Raw genomic sequence first — 20,378 nt, 5'->3', positions numbered from 1 at the left:
CCGCTCTGTCGATGCAAACCATCACCTAGCTCACCATAGAAAGTTCAAATAAAAGGGGGGGGGGGTAAATGTCCTCTGCATTTCTCTCTGTGGTCACAAGACGGCACTGACGCTGCCCCGAGCCACGGCCCGCTCACCTCTGATCTGGTTATTCAGCGTGACGACGGCCTCTGCCACGCCTTCTCCCGCGGGCCCGTTCAGGACCCTGCCGGTGACGGAGAACCCCATGACGTGGAACACGGGCTGGGGACAAGAAGAGGAGGTGTCCTCTGGTGTCAGACTCACAGAGCCCTCCGCTGAGCCTCCCACCCTGCTCTCCTCTCGGTCCCACACGCCAGTCAGGCTCTCCCTCGAAGTCACTCAGCCCAGCAACCTCCCTTCACCCAGAGGCCGGCCGCTCCTGCTCATGCCCCCGCCCCACATCGCCTGCTGTTAGCGGCGGTCCCCTCTCCCGAGTGGTGACAGCAGTCTGCATGTTTGGGGCAGCATCTAATGACGAGGTTAGGGGCCATGTCTGTCTCCTTTGTACTTGTCCCAGAACATTACACTTGTCGAGTAACTGAAGTCAATAGAGCGGTAGGCTACTTCTGAGTCAGTCACCTTGAGCTTGTGAAAATTCTTCCCATTATCACTAGCTCCCTTCCTGATTCCTCCTCTCCCAACTCCAGGCTCCCAAGCCGAACTCCCAGGATCACCACAGGCATATCAGTCACACCTGTGGCTTCCTGCACCCACAGCCACATGGGCCCTTGTGCTCCAATCTCTCCCCACCACAACCAGAGCGCAAGTCCTCGAGACTCCCACCTGAGCCGGACTCAGCCCTGGGCCGTTGCAGTCAGCACCTGCTGCGCTGCACTCACACGTGGCCCCAGAGCAGCGGTTCTCAACCTGGGGGTCTCGACCCCTTTGGGGGGGGTCAAACGACCCTTTCACAGGGGTTGCCCGATTCATAACAGGAGCAAAATGACAGTGATGAAATGGCAACGAGAGGAATGTTATGGCTGGGGTCCCCGCCATGAGGACCTGAGGAGGGTGGAGAACCACTGCTCCAGAGTGTGAGGGGGAGGGAGCCCGGCCCACGCTGCACAGCACTGCCTCTGCTTGTGCACGGTCACCCTGACTTTGGGTCTCCCAGGCCACCCTCATGCGGACTGGCTCCCACATCTGCAGAGGGCCTGTAAGAAGCTGGCTCGTTCTCACCAGGCGGGCCTCAGCTCAGACAGTCACCACCTCCGAGCAGTTTTCCCTGGCAATCTCATCTCAGGGGACCACGTCCCCTGCCCCCACTGGCACTGTCCATCACACAAACCTATTTTATGATGGGACCAAGCTTAGCACTAACCCCACTCGAGTTCTATAGTCTGCCCCACTCCTGCGAAGGCAGCACCAGCACCACGCGCCCGGCGGCCGGTTCTGCCTCGGTCTCCTGGTGGACAGGAAGCACTCCTAGTGAACAAACACAACCGCCCTGGAGACAGGGCTTTCAAACAGTGAGAGCTCCTTTCCTTTTGATGCAGGAAGCCCTTCTTGAGCCCGTTGAATCCACGAATGTACATATTTACTCCACAAATGCTTCTACCCCATCAACTGCCCAAAGAACAAACAGATCTGTCTTGTCGGAGGGACCGCTTGGCCTCAGGTACTCTCGGGAGGAAAAGTGCCTGGTGGAGGACCAGTCAGCAAGGTAGAACCAGCTCAGAGACCCCACCAAGCCCTCACTCACATGAGCGAGACAGAGAAGGAGAGGACGCTACATACAGATGCCTGGCCGCGGGTGCTCGTGGGTCCTCCCCCCGGAAAGCCCTATTTTAAAGAATAACCTCTTTAAAAAACAGGTTATTCAGCCTTGATGTGGGACCGTCTTTCCACCCCACCCTCCCCTGCCAGGACTCCATCTTTGCCCTTTCTGCGCCTCCCCACAGCACGCACACAGTGCACCTCCAAGTGTCACAGCCTGGCTCCGCCGTGCCTGTGACAGACCGCTGGTTCCCGCCAGTCCACGCCACGCCAATGTACCACTTTCCAGTTTACCACTGAACGGAAGCCATTGAAATAGCCCGCCCCCTAAATCTAACACTGGGTAGTAGTCTGAGATCTGCTCTCATCTAGAAAACGTCCTACGACCACCACCCTGTAGCTCTGTGATTAGACGACGACTCCAAGTCTGGCAGATCCAGCGAGTGTGATGGGTCGCAAGTTTCCCATCTACTCCGAGCGCCCAGGCCGAGCTCAGTCAACTCTCACCCTCCTCGCCCACCGGCTCCTCGCTTCCCTCCTGCTCCCTGCAGGCTCTTCACCAGCCTGGGCCCAGGGGGTACCGGTGAGACATGAGTTGGACCACACTGCTCCAGTCTCACTGGAGCAAGAGGCAGCGTGGCTCCCAGGCCTTGCCCATTGGACCTCACCACCTGGCACCTCGCTAACCCCACGCCGGCCTCCCTGGGGGTCCCTAAAGCGCCAGGCACACTCCGACCTCAGAGCTGCTGTGCTCATGCCTGTCGGGTCAGGACTTGCCGCAGGGGTGGGAGCAGCATGCCCGCCCGCCCTCTCCCCTTCCCGCTCATGGCTCGGATGGCTCCGTCACCGGGAGGACTCCCTAGAGCACGCTCTCTGAGGTGGCGACGCCGCCTCAAACACCGAATCCCGCAATCTCCTTCCCTGCTTCATTTTTCACGGTCACCTTCCACATGCTTTATGAGGAGCCCTGGTGGCACGGCGGTTTAAGCGCTCAACTGCTGAGCTGCAGGTCAGTGGTTCCAGCCTACCAGCTGCTCCCTGGAGATGCTTCGGTACAGATTCGTGGACCGGGCACCCCTGTGGCACCCTCTGCTCTGACCCGCAGGACTGTCGGGGAGGGAGTCGACCCAAAGACAGAAAGGTGAGCCTGTCAGGGACGTCCCCGGTGATGGGTGAATCCCTTTCCCGGGAGCTGCGATAAACGAGCCCCTCTGCCCAAGACCTCAACGCTACATCAGGGAAGGCACAGGTCTGGTGGCTCTGACGCTGAACTTCAGACACGGGACAGGATTCCATTGTTTTCCCGACCGCCCTTCTCGATAAAATCTTAGTTTTCGTCGTTAGCATCTTTGCAGCAGCTGTGCCCACGGATGGAAGTGTGAGCCCCGCTCCCCACAGAAGACAAGAAGGTCTCACCTCAATTTTCAGGCTGTCGTGTCCCACTGTGAAGTCCAGTCTGGAGGGAGCGACATCAAAGGTAATCCTCTCCCCTCGATAGAAGGGAACCTGGGAGGGAGAGTATTCATTACCGCGAACCAACAGCAGGATCCACCCATCAAGAGAAGCCATCGATCCAGCTGCAGGCAGAGACGATGCAGCCTTACTGCCGCCCGTTTTCAAAGAAACGTGCCATGACTAACGGGGTCAGCCTCACCCCAGCCCCACCTTCCAGTCGATGCCAACACCGCGTAACCCTATCCCACCCAAGGCTGCACATCTTCTCAGAAAGACCGGCCACGCCATTCCCCCATGAGGCAGCTGGTGGGTTCGACTCGCTGACCTTCAGGCTCCCACCTTGGTGCTGCAGCCACTGCGCTGACAGCTGTTCAGAAGAATCCTCACCGAACCGCAGCCCAACCCTTCCCGGTTCCTTCAGCACTCCAGCGCCTAAGAGCCCCGCGCAAGCAGAACGGAGGCCTGCCCCACTCACCACGGTGTAGCTCCCACTGGGCAGGGAGTAAAAGGAGAAGGAGCCATCTTCCTGGGAGACCACGTAGCACAGATAGACCAGGCTCCCGTCTTGGGGCTGGAAGCCAGGCACGGGCGAGACGCTGCAGCCAAGCACATCCTAGGCCAAGAACAACAACAACTGCCTTTTCCGCCCTGAGTTCTGACACCGCCAAAGGAATGCATCCAAGTCTTAGTGGAACACAAAACGTGCATCTATTTTGAGACGTGGGACATGACGCGTGCACATAAAGGAGCACACATCTCTATGTTCCAGTCTCAGAGTTAAGAACAAAGCATCAAAACTAAAGCTCTTCTTGCCCTTCCTTTTGCACGCATCCACGAACAGGTCCAGGCAAGTAGATCAACAGTTTCTTGGGGGTACACCAGGGCTCGCGGGGAAGGCAGGAGATGCTAATGACACGGATGTAAGCATGAAGACCGGGCTAGGATCGCACACGCTTACCACTTGTTGGTACGCTATGTGAGCTGCATGTCAATCTAAGTGTATGTCGATTCCCGACACAGCCTGCATCTAGGAGCCACACTTGTAAAGAGGAGGTTTCCATCTCTCTAACCCGGCCGCGAGGAAATGTGTGCTCTTCGCCAAAAAGCAAGGTTGGCATGGTTGGGGGCTCGAGCGTTCCTTTGAAACGCGATGGGGAACAAATGATGTCCGCGCGGCAAGATCCGAGCTGAAGAGGGACGGGATGGGCTACACGGCCACATTCCTGCCGCTCTCAAGGATGAGCAGGTTCATTGCCAGGATGGAAAGACACGCATTGGCACAATTTTCCTGGCCCCTTTTTTAAACCAATGTCATTGTCTGAGTTCTGAAAGCCTATCTTCATAAGGTCTAGTGAATTCCTATGTCCTGAGAAAAGCGACCACGGTTACGCCTTAGGAATTCCCAACAGTTGCTGCAAGCTTCTGAGTGGACTCTCCGGCCTTGCATTCCTGAGGCCCTGCCAGCCTTTCCCAAGAGGTCTGGTCCACCTAACACCCTTGTTTTGGGTGGGGCACCATGCCCATCAACTTGTTGCAAAGCTTCATTGATTTGTTAAAAATTGGATATTAGCTCTGACCCTCAGGATCTGTTTTCGCCATCACACATGAACCAGGGGCTTCTAATCAAGACACATGGATCCTTAAACATGTAGACTATAAATCCACTTTCAGCCTACATTTAAAACATTCTTAAGACTGCACCCGGGTTGGGTAACAGAAAAGTGGGTGAAGGGAGACGTCAGATAGTGTAAGATATGACAAAATAATAGTAATTTATACATTATCAAGGGTTCATGAGGGAGGCAAGAGCGGGGAGGGAGGGGAAAAGGAGCTGATACCAAGGGCTCAAGTAGAAAGCAAATGTTTTGAAAATGATGATGGTAACAAATGTACAAATATGCTTCACACAATGGATGGATGTATATAGATTGTGATAAGAATTGTATGACAGATGTGCTTTACACAATTGATGTCTGTATGGACTGTGATAAGAGTTGTATGAGCCCCCAATAAAACAATTAAAAAACAAAAGATTTGTACGAGTTCCCCAATAAAAGGATTAAAAACAAAAAAAGACTGCACCTTACCCAGACACACACACACACACACACACACACACACACACCCTTCCTTTTGTTTGTTCTTGACATGGTTTTACTTACCTCTTTGCTGACTGTAGAAGAGAAGAGAAGAAACTTCACCCCTTTCATCGGCTCCCCATCACTTCGGACAGAGCCAGACACGTTGTAACCAGCAACTATGAGGGGGCTGGCCACGTTGGCATTGGAGTTGGTCACACGCACAGTGGTACCCGCCTACCAGAAACAAGAAGCTCCATTACAATCTTACAATTCAGTCTCTCTGTAATGTCCAAACAAGCAATTAAATTTCAAAAACACTTTCAAATGTTCTCCCTCCTTAGGGGAAAAGTCCAGAACAAAAGGCAGGTGCACCGCCCCTTTGGCCCCAGCAAGCCTACCATGAGCACGGTAATACCGGCCGGCCGACTGCTTTAACGGCAGGGCAGACCCCACACCAGGACCACCGCAAACCTGTCCAAATTTCCACCTGGTTTTACTTCAGTTGCTAAGCAGCTTGCTTATCTAGTCATTGCAAAACTTTCCCTCTGAGAGAGGGGGAGGGAGGAGGTGAGGGTAAACAGGCGCTGACCTGCAGGGTAGTATAATAACCTCCAAGACAATGAAGGAAAAGAAGGGGGGGCAGGCTTGACATGTTGGGAGGTTTGAAAAATTGTTAACGCTGTTGAGCATGGAAATGATCTAATATGTAAACCTCCACCTAGTTCACAATACAGATGCACAAAACAACAACATTCACCTCGGCCACAATGAAACCCCTCCAGCTAGCTAGAGCAGGAGAGAGAAGCCCAGGACCTCGGCCCACGGAAGCCGTCCCCTGGGCACTCTGCCTGCCGCTCACATCGGCTTCACCGAGAACATGGCGCCAGCCAGCCCAGGCCCGCCCGGGTCACGTGCCTACGTCTGAATGTGTCCATACATGGTTTTACCATGGGCACGCGGATCACTTTATAAACCGTGTACTTCAGAAACCTGCCTTTCTCTGTCCACGTGAGGTCTGTGGCTCTGGTTCCTTCACACTGCTGACACAGTACATGGCTCTGTGACAAAACCACAGGGTCTAGTCTCCTACAGAGATGTTGATGCTGGTCACGGGGTTTCGCTATTAGAAACTTTGCTGGCACACGCATATTAAAGAGCCTCCTTGGGCAAGTGTTTCTAGAATAATTAATGTATTTATAGAACTCTATTTCTGATAAAAAAAAAGAACAAGTAAATCTCATCGGGTCCTTTTGTCTTGCCTTAGCTTGAAATAGTCAAAACTAGACCTTGTTCAGAGCAGAGAGACAACATTGTGAATAACACCTGTTACCACAGGGAATGGACCTTAGAAACACCACCAGGTCCACCAGCGGCCCCAGCGACCAGGAAACTAGTCCTCTGTCGACGTCCTATCAGAAACGGAGCCCCTCATCCCCCTTCATTGACCCCGAAGATGGTACGAATGTCACTGGCCTAAAACACTTACCTCTTTCAGCGCCCAGGTCGGATGACTTGCAAGGATTTCATAATCTCCAGGAAGAACTTTAAAAAATGCAAACCTAAGAAATACAAGATACCACTCAGCTTTTTTATCATTTTACTGGGGGCTCGTACAGCTCTTATCACAATCCATCCATACATCCATCAACCGTGTCAAGCGCATTTGGACATTTGTTGTCATCATCATTCTCAAAACATTTTCTACTAGAGCCTTTGGTAATCAGCTCATCACTACCCCCGCCCCCCATCCTCCCTCCCTCATGAATCCTCGATAATTTATAAATTATTATTTTTCATGTCCCTCTTCAGCAACTTTTCTCTTGTCCATCCCCCAGGGAGGGAGTTATATGTAGATCATTGTAATAAGCTTCCCCTATCTCCCCTCCACCTTCCCCTTAACCTCCTGGTATCACTACTCTCATTATTGGTCCTGAGGGGTTTATCTGTTCTGGATTCCCTGTGTTTCCAGCTCTTATCTCTACCCGTGTGCATGCTCTGGTCTAGCCAGATTTGTAAGGTAGAACTGGGGTCATGATAGCGGGGGGGTGGGGCGGGAAGGGGAGCACATTAAAGAACTGGATGAAGGTTGTATGTTTCATCGGTGCTATCCTGCAACCTTACTGGCTCGTCTCTTCCTTGTAACTCTTCTGTAAAGGGATGTCCAACTGTCTACAGATGGGCTTTGGGTCTCCACTCTACTTCCCCTCATTCACGTCGATATGATTTTTTATTCTGGGATGATCACACAGGCTGGTGTGCTTCTTCCGTGTGAGCTTTGTTGCTTCTGAGCTAGATGGCCGCTTGCGTATCTTCAAGCCTTTAAGACCTGAGATGTTAATCTTTTGATAGCCGGGCACCATCAGCTTTCTTCACATTTGCTTATGCACCCGTTTTGTCTTCAGCGATCACATCGGGAAGCTGAGCATCACGGAATGCCAGGTTATTAGAACAAAGTGCTCTTGTGTTGAGGGAAGCCGTGACCACTCAGCTTTAACCTTTCCCTAAGAACCCAAGCTCTTCAACTGTAAGACAAACAGTGGCCGTACCTGAAAATGCTTTAAGTGTCACAAACGTGCCATTTAGCTAGTATTTCCGCAGGAACGAATTTCTTCACATCTCCTGAGCACAGACTGTGTGCCAGGACAACATGTGGTTGAATTCCCTTCCAAAAGACTTTTGCATACAACCAGTCATTGAAGCCTAGAGGGCATCCAAGTGGGTTTAACGGAAACGATGGGTGTGAATCGGCAAGGACAGGGACATGCCAGGGAGCAATGGGGAAGGACCAGCCCCTTGTGACCAGGGTGCAGACCTGACTGGCCAAGGCGCTCAGGATGGCGCTGGCGTCGCGGGTCAATCCTGCGTGAAGGAGTGCACGTCCGCCATCAGAAGGCACTCTACATCATTGCGGTTGCTCTGCACACCACCTGAGATGGAGCCAGTAGCTGAGCAAGGTTGTCTAGACTTTATAAACAAAGCAAGGCCAGAGAAAAATGAACTGAAGGCTAGAAACGCTGCGCCATGATCCTGACCTTTAACCCTTCAACTGTGCAGGCCAAACCCCTTGCTGTCAAGTGGCTCACAACTCAGAGGGACCCTTGAGGACAGAGGGGCCCCACAGCAATTTTTATGGGAGCAGAATGGCCACATCTTTCTTCCACGGAGCAGTTGGTGGGTTTGAACTGCCCACCTTTCAGCAGCCAAAATGTTTGACTACACACCACCAGGATGCCTTCCAACTCTGCAACCCCACGCCCATCCCTGCTATCGAGTCAATCCCAACCCACAGAGACCCACATAGCATTTCCAAGGCCGTAGGTCTTTCTAGGAGCAGCCTGCCTCCTCTTTCTCCCACAGGGCGGTAGGTGGCTCTAACTGCCAACCTTGTGGTTATCAGCCCAATACTCAGCCCAATACTCAGCCCACAGTGCCACCGGGCTCCCTCCAAATTTGCAAAGTATCTGACAACTCAAGAGTTCATTCTAATGAAATGAACGTCAAAGATAACTTCATTCTGCTCTCTTGGGGAGCTGTTTTCCTTTATCAAGTAGAGCCTTTAACAGCTGGATAGTGCCTGGCAGTCACTTTGCTGCAGTGAAGTTGACGTCGCCCTTGGATTTGACCTTGGTAAGCTTTGTCCTCTACCTTATTCCCATAGTACCCCAGTTCTGTTAGTCACTACCATACTTTTAGTTACTGCTGATGGACAGCATTCAAACCACTAGCCTCGAGAAAATCAAACCTTCACCTTCCTTTACAGACCAGGAATACGAAGGTCTAGAAAGGCATTACGCAGCACAGTTGTCCCTGACTTATGGTGGAGTCGGCCCTGTTCTCATGATTCTATCCGAAGGCAGTTCTTACAAAAGCCAAACACCTCAATTTAAAAAATTTTGTTTTTATTATAATCTTTTGTTATTGGTACTTTTTTAAAAAATCAGTATCTTTATAAATTAGAATACTAAACATCTCTAAGTGAGCATCTGAGAACGATCAAAACATGTACGATCATGTATGTACGATCGTGTGTGTAGGACTTATGACTAATGATCAGATGGACTGAAAGACCAAAAGCAAAAAAGAGACCATCCTAAGTGCGGTGTGCCGTAATGCAGGTGTGTGTCCGGCTGGGGACCACTCCATGAGCGGATGTTATTTCAAAGTGAACGGCATCTCAAAAATAGTAATGGAGACCTGAAAGACAGACTCATTACGAGGTTCTACGAGGTTCATTAAAGAGCCATCTCAGCACTAACTACAAGATATTGTTGATGTAACAGAGATAAAATAGGAACCTGGTGGCTTCATGGGTTGAGCTGCTACCTGTAAGATCAGCAGTTCAAACACACCCGAAGGAGGATGAGGCAGCCAGAAACCCGATGGCGGGAAGGTTCACTGTCCTGCGGGGCTGCTATGAGCCAGAGCCGAAGCCCTTGTTCACGCTCAGCATGGGTTCCCTGGGTGGGAGGGCAGGAGGATGGGCAACAGGCAATACAAGTGGGACAAGTGGAGGCACTGATGGGATCGCAATGGATGAGCGGAAGCACAATGTGTTTGGAGAGGTGATCTGCTCTCAACGCACAATTTAAAACATTTTGATAAAAAATCATAGTTATTCGGAGCTTCCTGCACTGATGCAGAGCCCACTAGACTCAGTGAGCGAAGGCTGGCCTCGTGCCAGGCCCCGGAGCGCACTCAGCGGGCATTCTCTCACGTGTCATCATCCCACAAGGATGCCATTTTACAGAGGAGGAGCGTGAGGCTCCGACCACAAACTTGTCCCAGGCGATGAGGCCAATTCAGGATTTGGATCCATGTCTCCCTGAATCCAGAGTTCTGACCCTCGCCACCCACGACAGACGCATGGCAGGGGGACAGATCACCACTCACTTGCCACCAGGCTGTGTCACTGTCGACTGGATCTTCCCTTCAGTGCCCATGTTTCTCAGAGACACTTGAACGCCTGCGGGCCCCAGGGGCTGCCCTTTGCTGAGGACCTGGGGCGGAGAAAAAGGTTAGGACCAGGCAGAGCAGGCCAGGGACGCTTTCAACTGTCCTGTCGACCCCACAAATCCCCTCAGTCTGCGTTCTTCCTGGGGCCGAGGGCCCTTTCTGAAATGAGGACGTAAGCCACGGGTGACTCTGCATGGCGGCAACGGGAGAACGTGAATAGCAGAGTAGTATTTCCCATCACAAGCTCTAGGGCACTATCGATTAAAGACGAGCCATGGTCGCACAACAGGGGCCCTGGTACGGTAGTGGGTGACTCGTGGGGCTGCTGACGGCAAGGCCACGGCCCGGACCACCCAGCAGCCCCTCCACAGGAGAAAGATGAGGCGGTCTGCTCCCATAACAAGCTACCGCCTCAGACACCGTCCCACGGTCCTCAGCAATCAAAACAGACTTGATGGCCGTAGGTTTTAGTGTTGGTTTTGGTTTGTGCTTATAAATTATCAAGACAAACACCCAGATGGGGGCTCTCACAAGAAACCAGCACATCAGGTGGGAAGTCGGAGAGCCATCCTCTCAAGACTCGGGCAAAGGAGAGATAAAGCCACCGAGAGAAAAAGGGACGACTGGGAAGTCTGTTCTTGAACCTCTTCCGCCTGGGGGGTGGGGGGGGGACGCTCTCCCCAAGGAGCAGAGCTGATGCCAGCCGTCTACGTTCTCACTGCTGCAAACCGGAGATGACACACATACTTGAGAGTGTCCCTGGGCGGAGTAAGCACCACCCTCCGGGAAGAAGCCAACCTCAGGTCACCCACATGGACTGGTTTCAGCCATGGGGAATGTGTGGGGGTGGGGGGATCCTAAAATGGAAAAAACAAACCAACCCGGGTCCACCATAACACTAACGTCGGCCACAACCGTTTAGCTAGTGCTCACTACGGACACGGTAGGAAACACCCCGCACAATTCCCGACAGGTTGATGAGGTACATGCTGCTCACGCACCTACGCTGCAGGGGCGGAAACTGAGGCACGGCAAAGGAGAGACTCGGCAAAGCTGCACAGAAGACAGGACACAGAGCAGAGTCCAGACTGGCAGGCCGACGAGGAAGGGAGCCTTGCCCTGCCCTGTCCACGGCTGGCTTTTGCCCACAGGGGAAGGGCAGCCCGCGACAAGTGCACGGGCGAGTGCCCCTCAAGTCTATGCCTCGCATTAGTCTCCACCCCGAGGCGTGGCAGCAGGGTGAAGAGGAGCAGTCGCCTGCCCTTGACCTTTACAACACTCCTAGCCCGACACACACTGGGCAGCGTCCATAGCCTCTCCTGACGCTTACCTGGGGGTCTCGGGTGAGAAGTCCTTTGGTAAAGGTCAGGGGAGACAGGTGACACACACTGTACACATCACACGGCTACACACGTGTAGCACACACGACAGAGCAAATCCTAAAGGCATACCTTGCCATTCACCGAAAAGCCTGTGAACACAAAGTTAATGTCCCCTCCCTTTGTGCAGATGTCACTAACGCCATCCACGTAGAGGTCCACGCTCGTTGGCTCTGAAAAATAAAGAAGGGGGGGTGGGGTGCGGGACAGAGTAGCTTGAGCTCTGGGGCCCAGGGAAAGCACACTGTAGGACATAGTCACAGCTAAGCTTGCATGCAGCTCACATGTGGACACTGAATACACGCTCATGCGTCCTCATGCAAAGGTCCAAAGGGAACGGGGGAGAGTCTCCCTCCCAGCCCTGTCCTCCACCCCAGAGGGAAGCAGTGCCACAAGGGACAGCCCTTGTCTTCATTTTCAGCCCAAGGCACCCCAGGCAGTGCGGTGGGTGACACAGGCTTCTTGACCGAGGGCCACCACCAACCAGCTGCCGTAGTCAGCGCGCCTTATGCTGCGTGCAGGCATACACGGGGGGGCCTCCCCGCCCCCAGGCTGTGAGTGAAAGCGTCCCATTCAGACCCGAGAAGCTGGCTCCCCGGCCGGGGTCCTGACCAACGATGTTGAGTGCACCCTGAACCAGGGCAACACACTCGAAAGCCCAGCAGCCCCACGCAGGCTCCCCCAACTGGAACCCTGGACCTGGATAAGCAGCTTCCTACTATCTCAAGAGCGACAGCGAGGTCCGAGGCACCGCCGTAACCGAGGCGCTGCTCACAGTGCCGGCTGGTTGGGTCTAGCTCGCAGCAACCCCAGACCCAGCAGAACAAAGTGCTGCCCAGACCCGCACCTCCCTCACCACTCTGGGGTTTAAGGTTCAAAATTAACAAGGACAGGAGGCAAAAAAGGAACTAACAAGATATTTCCAGGTAAAGTGAGCGTACACATACACACACACACACACAGGAAGCCAATAGATAATGGATGGGCAAGAGAGTTTGAATAGGCCTTGCAATAGAGGCGCTTCTGCTCAGACAGAGAATCAGAGAAAACTAATCAAGAACTTTCCAAGTCCGGCTAGCAGAGGGGGGCAGAGGGGCTAGCAAGCAGGTAACTGAAGCAGTCCTGGGAAAGTTCTGCTTTGTTATCTGGGCGCTCGTTCCAGGCTGCGTTCACTTGGTGAAAACCCATCGCGTTCTGTACTTGAACTCAGTGCGCGTTTCTGTGGGTATGCTGTGGTACCAACCAGTGCCAGCATCCCTGGCAAAGGACATTCAGAACCAAACAGCTGCGCCACGGCCTGGGGGTAACCAAATTCTCGCAGGCTGCTAGCGTGTAACTTCTGCTGTCGCCTCGGTCCTTGTTGTTAGGTACTGTGAGCCTCACGGGACCGCTCCTCACAGGGCAGAACCTGCAAGCTGTACAGCCGGGTGCTTGATCTCGGGGCCACCAGGGCTCCCTCTTCTACCGCTGCGGTTAGGAGCCAAGAGCCGCGCTGCCTCGCATGGGTTCCCCAGTAGAAACACTTATGGGAGCAAATGGCTGGGTCTTTTCTCTCAGTCTGCGGGCGCTTGCAAACTGCTGCCCTTTTGCTTCTACTACAGTGCTTAACAACTGCGTTGCAGGGGTTGAATCCCCACCCACCGAGACACCCTGCAGACTGGACACTGGGAAAGGCCCTCTCTCAAGGCCAATCCACTCTCAGCTGCCCAAGTTCCCCTTCACGGCAGCTGGGCCTAAATCCCTCCCTCTCCCAACTCCGGAGGGGGCAGACCTGAACAACTGTGGCTCCCGCTGGCGCACTTTCCCCAAGTCATAAAGGTGGGACAGCAAACACCTGCCCTTCCAAAACACCAGCGCTCGTCGGTCCCCTGCACACCGCACCCTCCGCTCTAATCTCACAGGAGCCCAGGTGCCGCAGAGGTTACAGCACTACTCCACTACCGCTAACGGGGAGGCCAGCAGGTTGAGCCCAGCAGCTGCTCCATGGGAGAAACCGGCAGCAGTCGGCTTCTGCAAAGACCTAGTCTCGGCCACCCCACAGGCAGTTCTCCTCGAAGCAGTCGATGGGACGGCAGGGGGAGCTTGGTGGCTCCTCTGATCTCGAGCCCATTCTCACCACTCCAGCTTCTCGACCAGACGGCTACCTGCCTGCAGGCGGCTGAGAGCCTTTGTTTGGACAGGGCCACAGGGCCGTGTGTGCTCCCTTCCTGCGCTGGCCACTCCGGACGCTTACAGACACTGGCCCAGGGAGCCCCTGGGAGGCCGGAGCCATCACGGTCCTGACCCCGCAGGTGAGGAAGCAGCGGCTGACACAGCCTAACGGAAGAACTTCAGGTCAAAGCCCATCATTTTTATCAACGCCTCGGTCCAGTCAATTGAAAAAGAAAAGAAAGCACTGAGATGGTTAAGAAAGCAGCAGTCCTGGGATAGGAACAAAGGGCGCCTCCCTCCCTGCCTCCTGATCTGCTGTCCCCTAGTGAGGCTTCAGAAGCAGGCCGGAGAGAGAGCCATGAAGAACGAGAACAGGAAGGCTGAACGGAGAGCCCACTGCTCTCAAACGATCAGGGAGGGTAACTACCACAGAGCTTCCCGCACGAGGCCCTGTGCCCCCTCCTCACTCTGCCAACCCCAATTCCTAGTCTAGCGGGTCCTGGCACCTGCCCTGAGCATGCCCGATTACAGTTCACTTACCAAAGCTCCAGCCGGGGGGAGGCTCAATCTTCAGGATGAACTCTCCCTAAGAGGGAAAAGCAAAGCAAATGACATGGGAAGGCCTGAAAATCGGTGCCCTATCAACTGGTTTGAATTCCTCCGATGGCATCGTGACATGTAACTGTTGGCACACGGAGCAAACCACCCACAGCGACTCTGTCCTTGTAAGGCCGATGAGCACTGACCCCTACTCAGCTGGAGCAAAAGGGGAAGCGGCACCGCAGCCCCCGGTCACACGCGGAAGCCCTGTGGGAGCAGGCGCTTTATGCAGCCACCGTTTGTCCTTGTCACCAAACACGCTGGTGACGGAGTTTACAGTCTGTCTTTCACACACAAACTACAGTGCTTTCTGACAATGGGTATTCTAACCCCACCACCTCCTCCATCCGTCCAGGATCGTGAGTGGTCTTTAGTTTTAAAAAAAAAAAATGGCAAAACCCAGCAAGTCCACCTCTCGAATCAATTCTATGCACTGCACATGAAGAGTTAAATTCACCAAGAACGACTTGTGCTATGGGAAAACATTTTAATCCGAAAAGGTCCTGCTGCCCATCACTAACTCCTTCTCCCCACAATAAAACCCAAACCCACCGCCACTGCACCTGTTCTGACTCACAGCAACCCGACACGGTTTCCGAGACTGTACCTCTTTGCCAGGAGCAGAGAGCCTCATCATTCTCCCATGGGGTGGCTGGTGGGTTTGAACTGCTGACCTCGCAGTTAGCAGCCAAACTGAATTGTTTCAATCATTTGCAGTTTTGACCTGACTCTGGAGTGCCATTAGAAAGGGGGCCAGTGACATTCCTCTGCGGTGTTCAAAGCATGCCGAGACGCTAGCAGGGGAGGAAATCCGACTGCAGGCTAAGGGTGTCTTCATGAACGGTCTCTGTTTCACTTCTCTGCGTTCTAACACCCATTGCAATAGCTGCACAACTCCAAGACAACGTTCACGGGTAAAGTGTTTATTAAGGAAGCTACCAAGATAGTTGTTTATCAGAACATGTAACAAAGTACTGTCAGGTCTCCTAACAAATGCCCAAAGGGGCCTCCCGCTGCCCTGCAAGCCTCAACCCAAAGGCAGTCAAGTCAGCTCAAGCTCGGCGGGTCAGCACACCCAGCTCCCTGAACTAAGGGCCCAGAGGCACTCGACCCCGGTGAGCCTCAGCCCAAAGGTACTCAGCCCCACTGCTGTGGGGCAAGCCCAGTCTCCCCCAGGAAGTGTCCAGAGGCACCCCACTCCACAAGCCAGCCTCCTGCACAAGAGCGCTCGGCTTGGCATGCCCCACGGGTCGGGAAGTCCACCACTCTGCTGCATGCGGGGGCCTCGCTCTGTAACTCCTCCTCTGAAGGTGTAGCTGTCTTCTCGGTCCAAGAGGTTCACCGCCAGGAATCTCGGGTCCAGGGGACATGCCCCACTCCTGAGATCCCTCCTCCTGGCACTCCAGGGAATCCAGTTCACAATTACTCACAGGTGAACCCTAGCCGTTTCTTCCCCCACATTCTTCCTAGACCCACACAGGGAAAGGTTGTTGGGTGGGAATTAGAGAATTTGGCTAGAGAAGACACATTAAATATTGCACTGCCCCTGCAGGCTAATTCCTATTTGTCCAACAGAAGTAAAATAGAAACAATGTCTACTACCACAATTTATTGTGACGCTGTAATTCATTTGAAATAAAATGTTTTTTCAAAAAGCAACTTACAAGGGTGGAGGAGCACTAGCACCGACGGTGACTACACCACTCATTTTAAAAGGGATGTGACCATGGGGGTGGGGAGAAAGGGTTCTAAAAGTAACTAATGACTGTACAAATCTTGTTGATGTGACTGAACTACGGAACTGTGTGATATGTGGATTAAGTGCCAATGAAACTGTTTTTAAAAAAACAAGCAATTTATGCAAAATGTGAGGACAGTTATATACATGGGGGGTGGGGAGCACAGTGCCTATTCATGTGCACAAGCAGGTGTGTGTGTGTGTGTGTGTGTGTGTGTGTGTGTGTTGGGTTATCTAACTACGTGGGTGCCCTAATGGTGCAGGCCGTTAACCCCCAGATCAGCAGTTAAACCCAAACCCACAAGCTGCTCCCTGGAGGACAGATGAGGCGGTCAGCTCCTGGTGTAGGCTCGTGTTTAGTTGGAATCAACTCAATGGCAGTAGGACGGGCGTGTGTCTAACATTCAACACAGAGCAAGCAGTTAAGATGTACACCACTCTTCTATCAGAGACAATCTCCACAGAGGAAGAGGGAATCGGGGGACCAGAGAGCAAGAGGTACAAACTGACTTGATACGCTACTAAAGCCTCTACCCGCTAGATACCAGGGGCACCCTGACCCCAGCTGTGACACCCAGCCGTGTCTCTGGACATGCACAATGACCACGCCAGTGCATAAGCTGCCTCCCACTGCACAGGGCCGACTCCAGAGACCCGGCGGGAGCCACTAGCTCCTAGGGGAAAGGCCACTCTCCCGGTGGCTGAGCCCAAGAGTACATGCCGCCTGCCATCAAAAGAGAGGAGCAATAAAGTCTGCCCAGCCCTCCCCACTTACCTTATCGTACAAGGGGATCATAAAGTAGCCGTTGTTCGGGGCACAGTCGGTCTGGTATTTCAAAGTCCCATGCTTGGTGTATAACTTGATCTGGAAAGGAAGAGGACACTATAAGTCAGCCAGGGCCCACCCAGTTAAGGACACGCCTGCAGTCCGAATTCACTGTGAACACACATCTGCTGAGGGCAGACCACGAAGGGGCTTCCAAAAATTCATGGAAAAGTGGAATTAAATGTTTTTTAAAAGGAATTTTCCCACAAACTTTCTGGAAGGCCCTCATATGTGCCAGTTGGCTATTAGGGGCAGAAAGAAAGATGGTTCAGATTAGGAACCACCTGAAGCCGACTCCAATCGTCCTACTTGCCCGTTCTTGGCAGTTAGTTTGAGTGGCTGGCTCTGGGTCAGGGATCCCAGGTGGCACAGGGTTCACTAAAGAGTCTGAGGTTCAAACTCACGAGCAGGGCTGGGGAGAATAAAACGAGACAGCCTGCCCCTGTAAGGACCTACAGCCTTGGAATCCCTAGGGAGTGGGGCTAGTCTTCCGACAGGGTCACTGAGTTGGAATCCCTGACAGAGGGTGGGCTATTACCTCTGTGTTGTCCATGTTTCCGGGGTAGAAACAGAACACGTTATTACTGTTGTAAGTGAAAGCGCTCATTACAGTGCATGCTCCTCGCTAACACCCGGGAGCACAACTAGAAGGTCGGGGATGAGGGCCAGGGACCTGCATTCTGGACTCATCAGTGGCACTTGTTGACCCGGACCCACTGCCAGCAAGTCCGTGCCCACTCACAGGGACTGCTGAGAGGGTTTCCGGGCTGTCCATCTGACAGAGCACGGGGCAGCCGCCTTTCTACTGTGGAGCGGCTGGGGGCTTGCATGGCTGACTTGGCAGCTAGCAGCCCAATGCTTCCCTGATGGTGACTCCCGGATCCCTAGTCCTTACGTTTAGATAGTTTTCATGTACTGGCTCCCGCCCTCAGGACAAGAGCCTATCAATAAGATGAACAAGATGCCTCTCTGGCCTCTCCCAGTCCCGAAGACTCGCACAGCCTGGGCATTTCCACATACGAACTATTTCCCCAGAGGTTGCTCAAGGCCATGTATCTAGGTCTTCGCATACTACCTGTGTGCGACCTGGCACTCCCTAACCTCCTCAGCTCTCACTTCTTCACCTGTGCAAAGAGAGCCACCACGCCCCTGTCACAGTAGCTGTGCAGGTTCACGGCCGCGCACCTGGAGCGCCGGCCCTGAGTGTGGGCTCCCTCACAGAGGAGTCTGAATATGCTGCAACATCTCTGAAGGAACAGGCCACATGTCCGAGGGAAGTTTCTTACATCGGCCTACAGGGCGGAACCACTCTCCGGGTGGCTTTCCACACGTGGGACAGGAAGCAGCCGGGTCTGGTGGCCTCCTCCTCCTCGCTCCTGAAGTGTTAATGCTCCATGGCGGTGACCACAAAATGACAGCCACATGCTGTCAGAGTCCCCAGAATGGGACACGTCAAGGACAGGGGAAGCCTGGAGTCAAGCACAGGCTGGAAGTTGCACTTACTTCAGGGCCTGAGACGGGGGCTCCTTCACGACAGCTCCTCAAGCAGAACACACTGGTCCCCCGCCTCATCCCTGCAGCTCATTGGCTGGGCTTTGAGATCACCTTTCAGGGTGTTCCTCCCAGGTGCCTTCTAGCCTCTTCACTCTCTTTCGAAATGCCTCCCACGCACCTGTCCTTTGCCACTTCTACTTCTCTCGGCCTCTCCAGCCACCACCGGGCCTCTCCGATGGGGCCCACCCTCCCCAAGTCCCATCCCACCACCCTGCCAATCTCCACCAACGCCCCCCCCCCACCTTACAATTTCCCAGCAGCCTGGGATGACATAGAAGACGCAACTATCACATGGTGACAACTGCAAGCAACACGAGTAGACACTGGTCAATAAGAAGCTGATCGGCTCAGTAAACTTTCACCTGACTCAATAAAGTTTAAAAAGTAAAAAGCCCTCTAACAAAACAACGTAATAAAGGCTTCTGCTGTAGAGTGTCTGTCCAGCCACAACCCAGTGCGGCACTGCGGCAGCTGACAAGCCCACAATCAGAGGGAAAGGGGGCCCCAGAGGAACAGGTTGGAAATAATGATTCTCAGCCCTGGAGACTCCAACACAAGCCTTATTGGGTCAGAACTCCTGAAATAGGAGCCAGGGCCTTTTTCATGAGGTTGGAAGGAGCAGTGCATACACACTGGGGATTCCGGGCTGAGGCGGCTGTTCAGGAAAGACATCCTCTCCAAGTCCTGGACGCCTGGTTCCAGGGAAATCTGACTTTCCAAAGACCTGGGGCCTAGAGCCTTGGCATCTCGGTCCTGCAGACACTGAGTTTGTTTGGTTTTTCTTATTTTATTGGGGCTCAAACAACTCATATCACAGTCCATCCACTGTGTCGAGCACATGTGTACTGAGTTTTCAGAGATCTCTGCGGGGCTTCTGAAACTCTTGCCACTCACAACCCCTTTTTGCTCAAGGCATTTCCAACACCGGCAACCGCTGCCAGAAACTCCTCTGTTTCAGGAACCGTTTGGTTTTGAGTTAAATTTTGGTCATTCCCACTTCGCAAGCCTTGGTCCTGTGGCCTTCGGCACACTCACACCCACTCCCTACACCCACAGTCACACTATACAACACACACACACACACACACACACACGCATCCATATGGGGTCACGGCCCGCGGTTAAAAAGCTCTGACTAGGCTCCCAAATGGATGTGGCCGACTATCCAGCCCATGATCCCCGGGAAGGTGTAGGCACCTGCTGGTGCAACCCCCTGGATCGTGCCATCGCCCCCAAGGGGGGGTCACCGCTCGCTTTGGAAAGCACCGGCCTGGAGCCTGGCTTCGGTAGACGCTGGGATGGGGGGGGGGGGGGGGGGGGGGGGGGGGTGTGTGTGTGTGTGTGTGTGTGTGTGTGTGTGTGTGTGTGTGTGTGTGTGTGTGTGTGTGTGTGTGTGTGTGTGTGTGTGTGTGTGTGTGTGTGTGTGTGTCGGGGGGGTACCTTCGTTCTGAGTGGTCTGATGGAAGCTAGGGGCCGGCCCTCCCACCCCGTGCACGCCCAGGGCTGACCCTCCGCTCTGGGGGGGCTGCGGAAGGAGTGGTGACGGGCGGAGGGCGGCGAGCGGAGCCTTGGGGGCGAGGGGCCATCCGCGAACGTGGGGCCGGAGCAGAAGTCCCCGCGGCCCAGAGAGACTGAGCTGCCGGCCCGAGGTCACACAGCGCGCGGGCCAGGCCGCGGGGCGGGCGCTCACCTCGATGAGCGAGTAGTTGATCTCCACGTCCGACTTGACGAAGCCCCCGCAGCCCACCACGATGTCCTCGGAGCCGCGCGTCGGCCCCACGCCGCCCAGCAGCAGCACCACGGCGACCACCAGGGGCCCCGGCGGCCCTGCGTCCCGGCCCGCCCGCATGGCGCGACCTCGGGTCCCTCCCCTCGCCGCCGGCTCCCCGCTCCGCGTCGCCCCG

General features: G+C 54.1%; 1 protein-coding gene across 1 annotated transcript in view; it reads right to left on the bottom strand.

The window, feature by feature from the left end:
* Window positions 1-20,378, bottom strand: part of LOC142462563 (BOS complex subunit NOMO1) — a 57,431-nt gene extending 37,053 nt beyond the window's left edge. Inside the window, exons 1-10 of the mRNA XM_075564552.1 lie at window positions 20,165-20,378; window positions 16,870-16,959; window positions 14,297-14,342; window positions 11,678-11,778; window positions 10,164-10,270; window positions 6,760-6,832; window positions 5,355-5,507; window positions 3,668-3,805; window positions 3,154-3,243; window positions 138-243 (exon numbers count right to left, since the gene is read on the bottom strand). Of these exons, the coding sequence (XP_075420667.1) occupies window positions 138-243; window positions 3,154-3,243; window positions 3,668-3,805; window positions 5,355-5,507; window positions 6,760-6,832; window positions 10,164-10,270; window positions 11,678-11,778; window positions 14,297-14,342; window positions 16,870-16,959; window positions 20,165-20,323 (1,063 nt within the window). The 5' untranslated portion in view covers window positions 20,324-20,378. The remainder of the gene's footprint in view (window positions 1-137; window positions 244-3,153; window positions 3,244-3,667; window positions 3,806-5,354; window positions 5,508-6,759; window positions 6,833-10,163; window positions 10,271-11,677; window positions 11,779-14,296; window positions 14,343-16,869; window positions 16,960-20,164) is intronic.

The sequence above is a fragment of the Tenrec ecaudatus genome, chromosome 12 (assembly GCF_050624435.1).
Source record: "Tenrec ecaudatus isolate mTenEca1 chromosome 12, mTenEca1.hap1, whole genome shotgun sequence".
Taxonomy (NCBI): domain Eukaryota; kingdom Metazoa; phylum Chordata; class Mammalia; order Afrosoricida; family Tenrecidae; genus Tenrec; species Tenrec ecaudatus.
The sequence above is the reverse complement of the archived record's forward strand: the minus strand, read 5'-3'. Positions and strand labels throughout refer to the sequence as shown.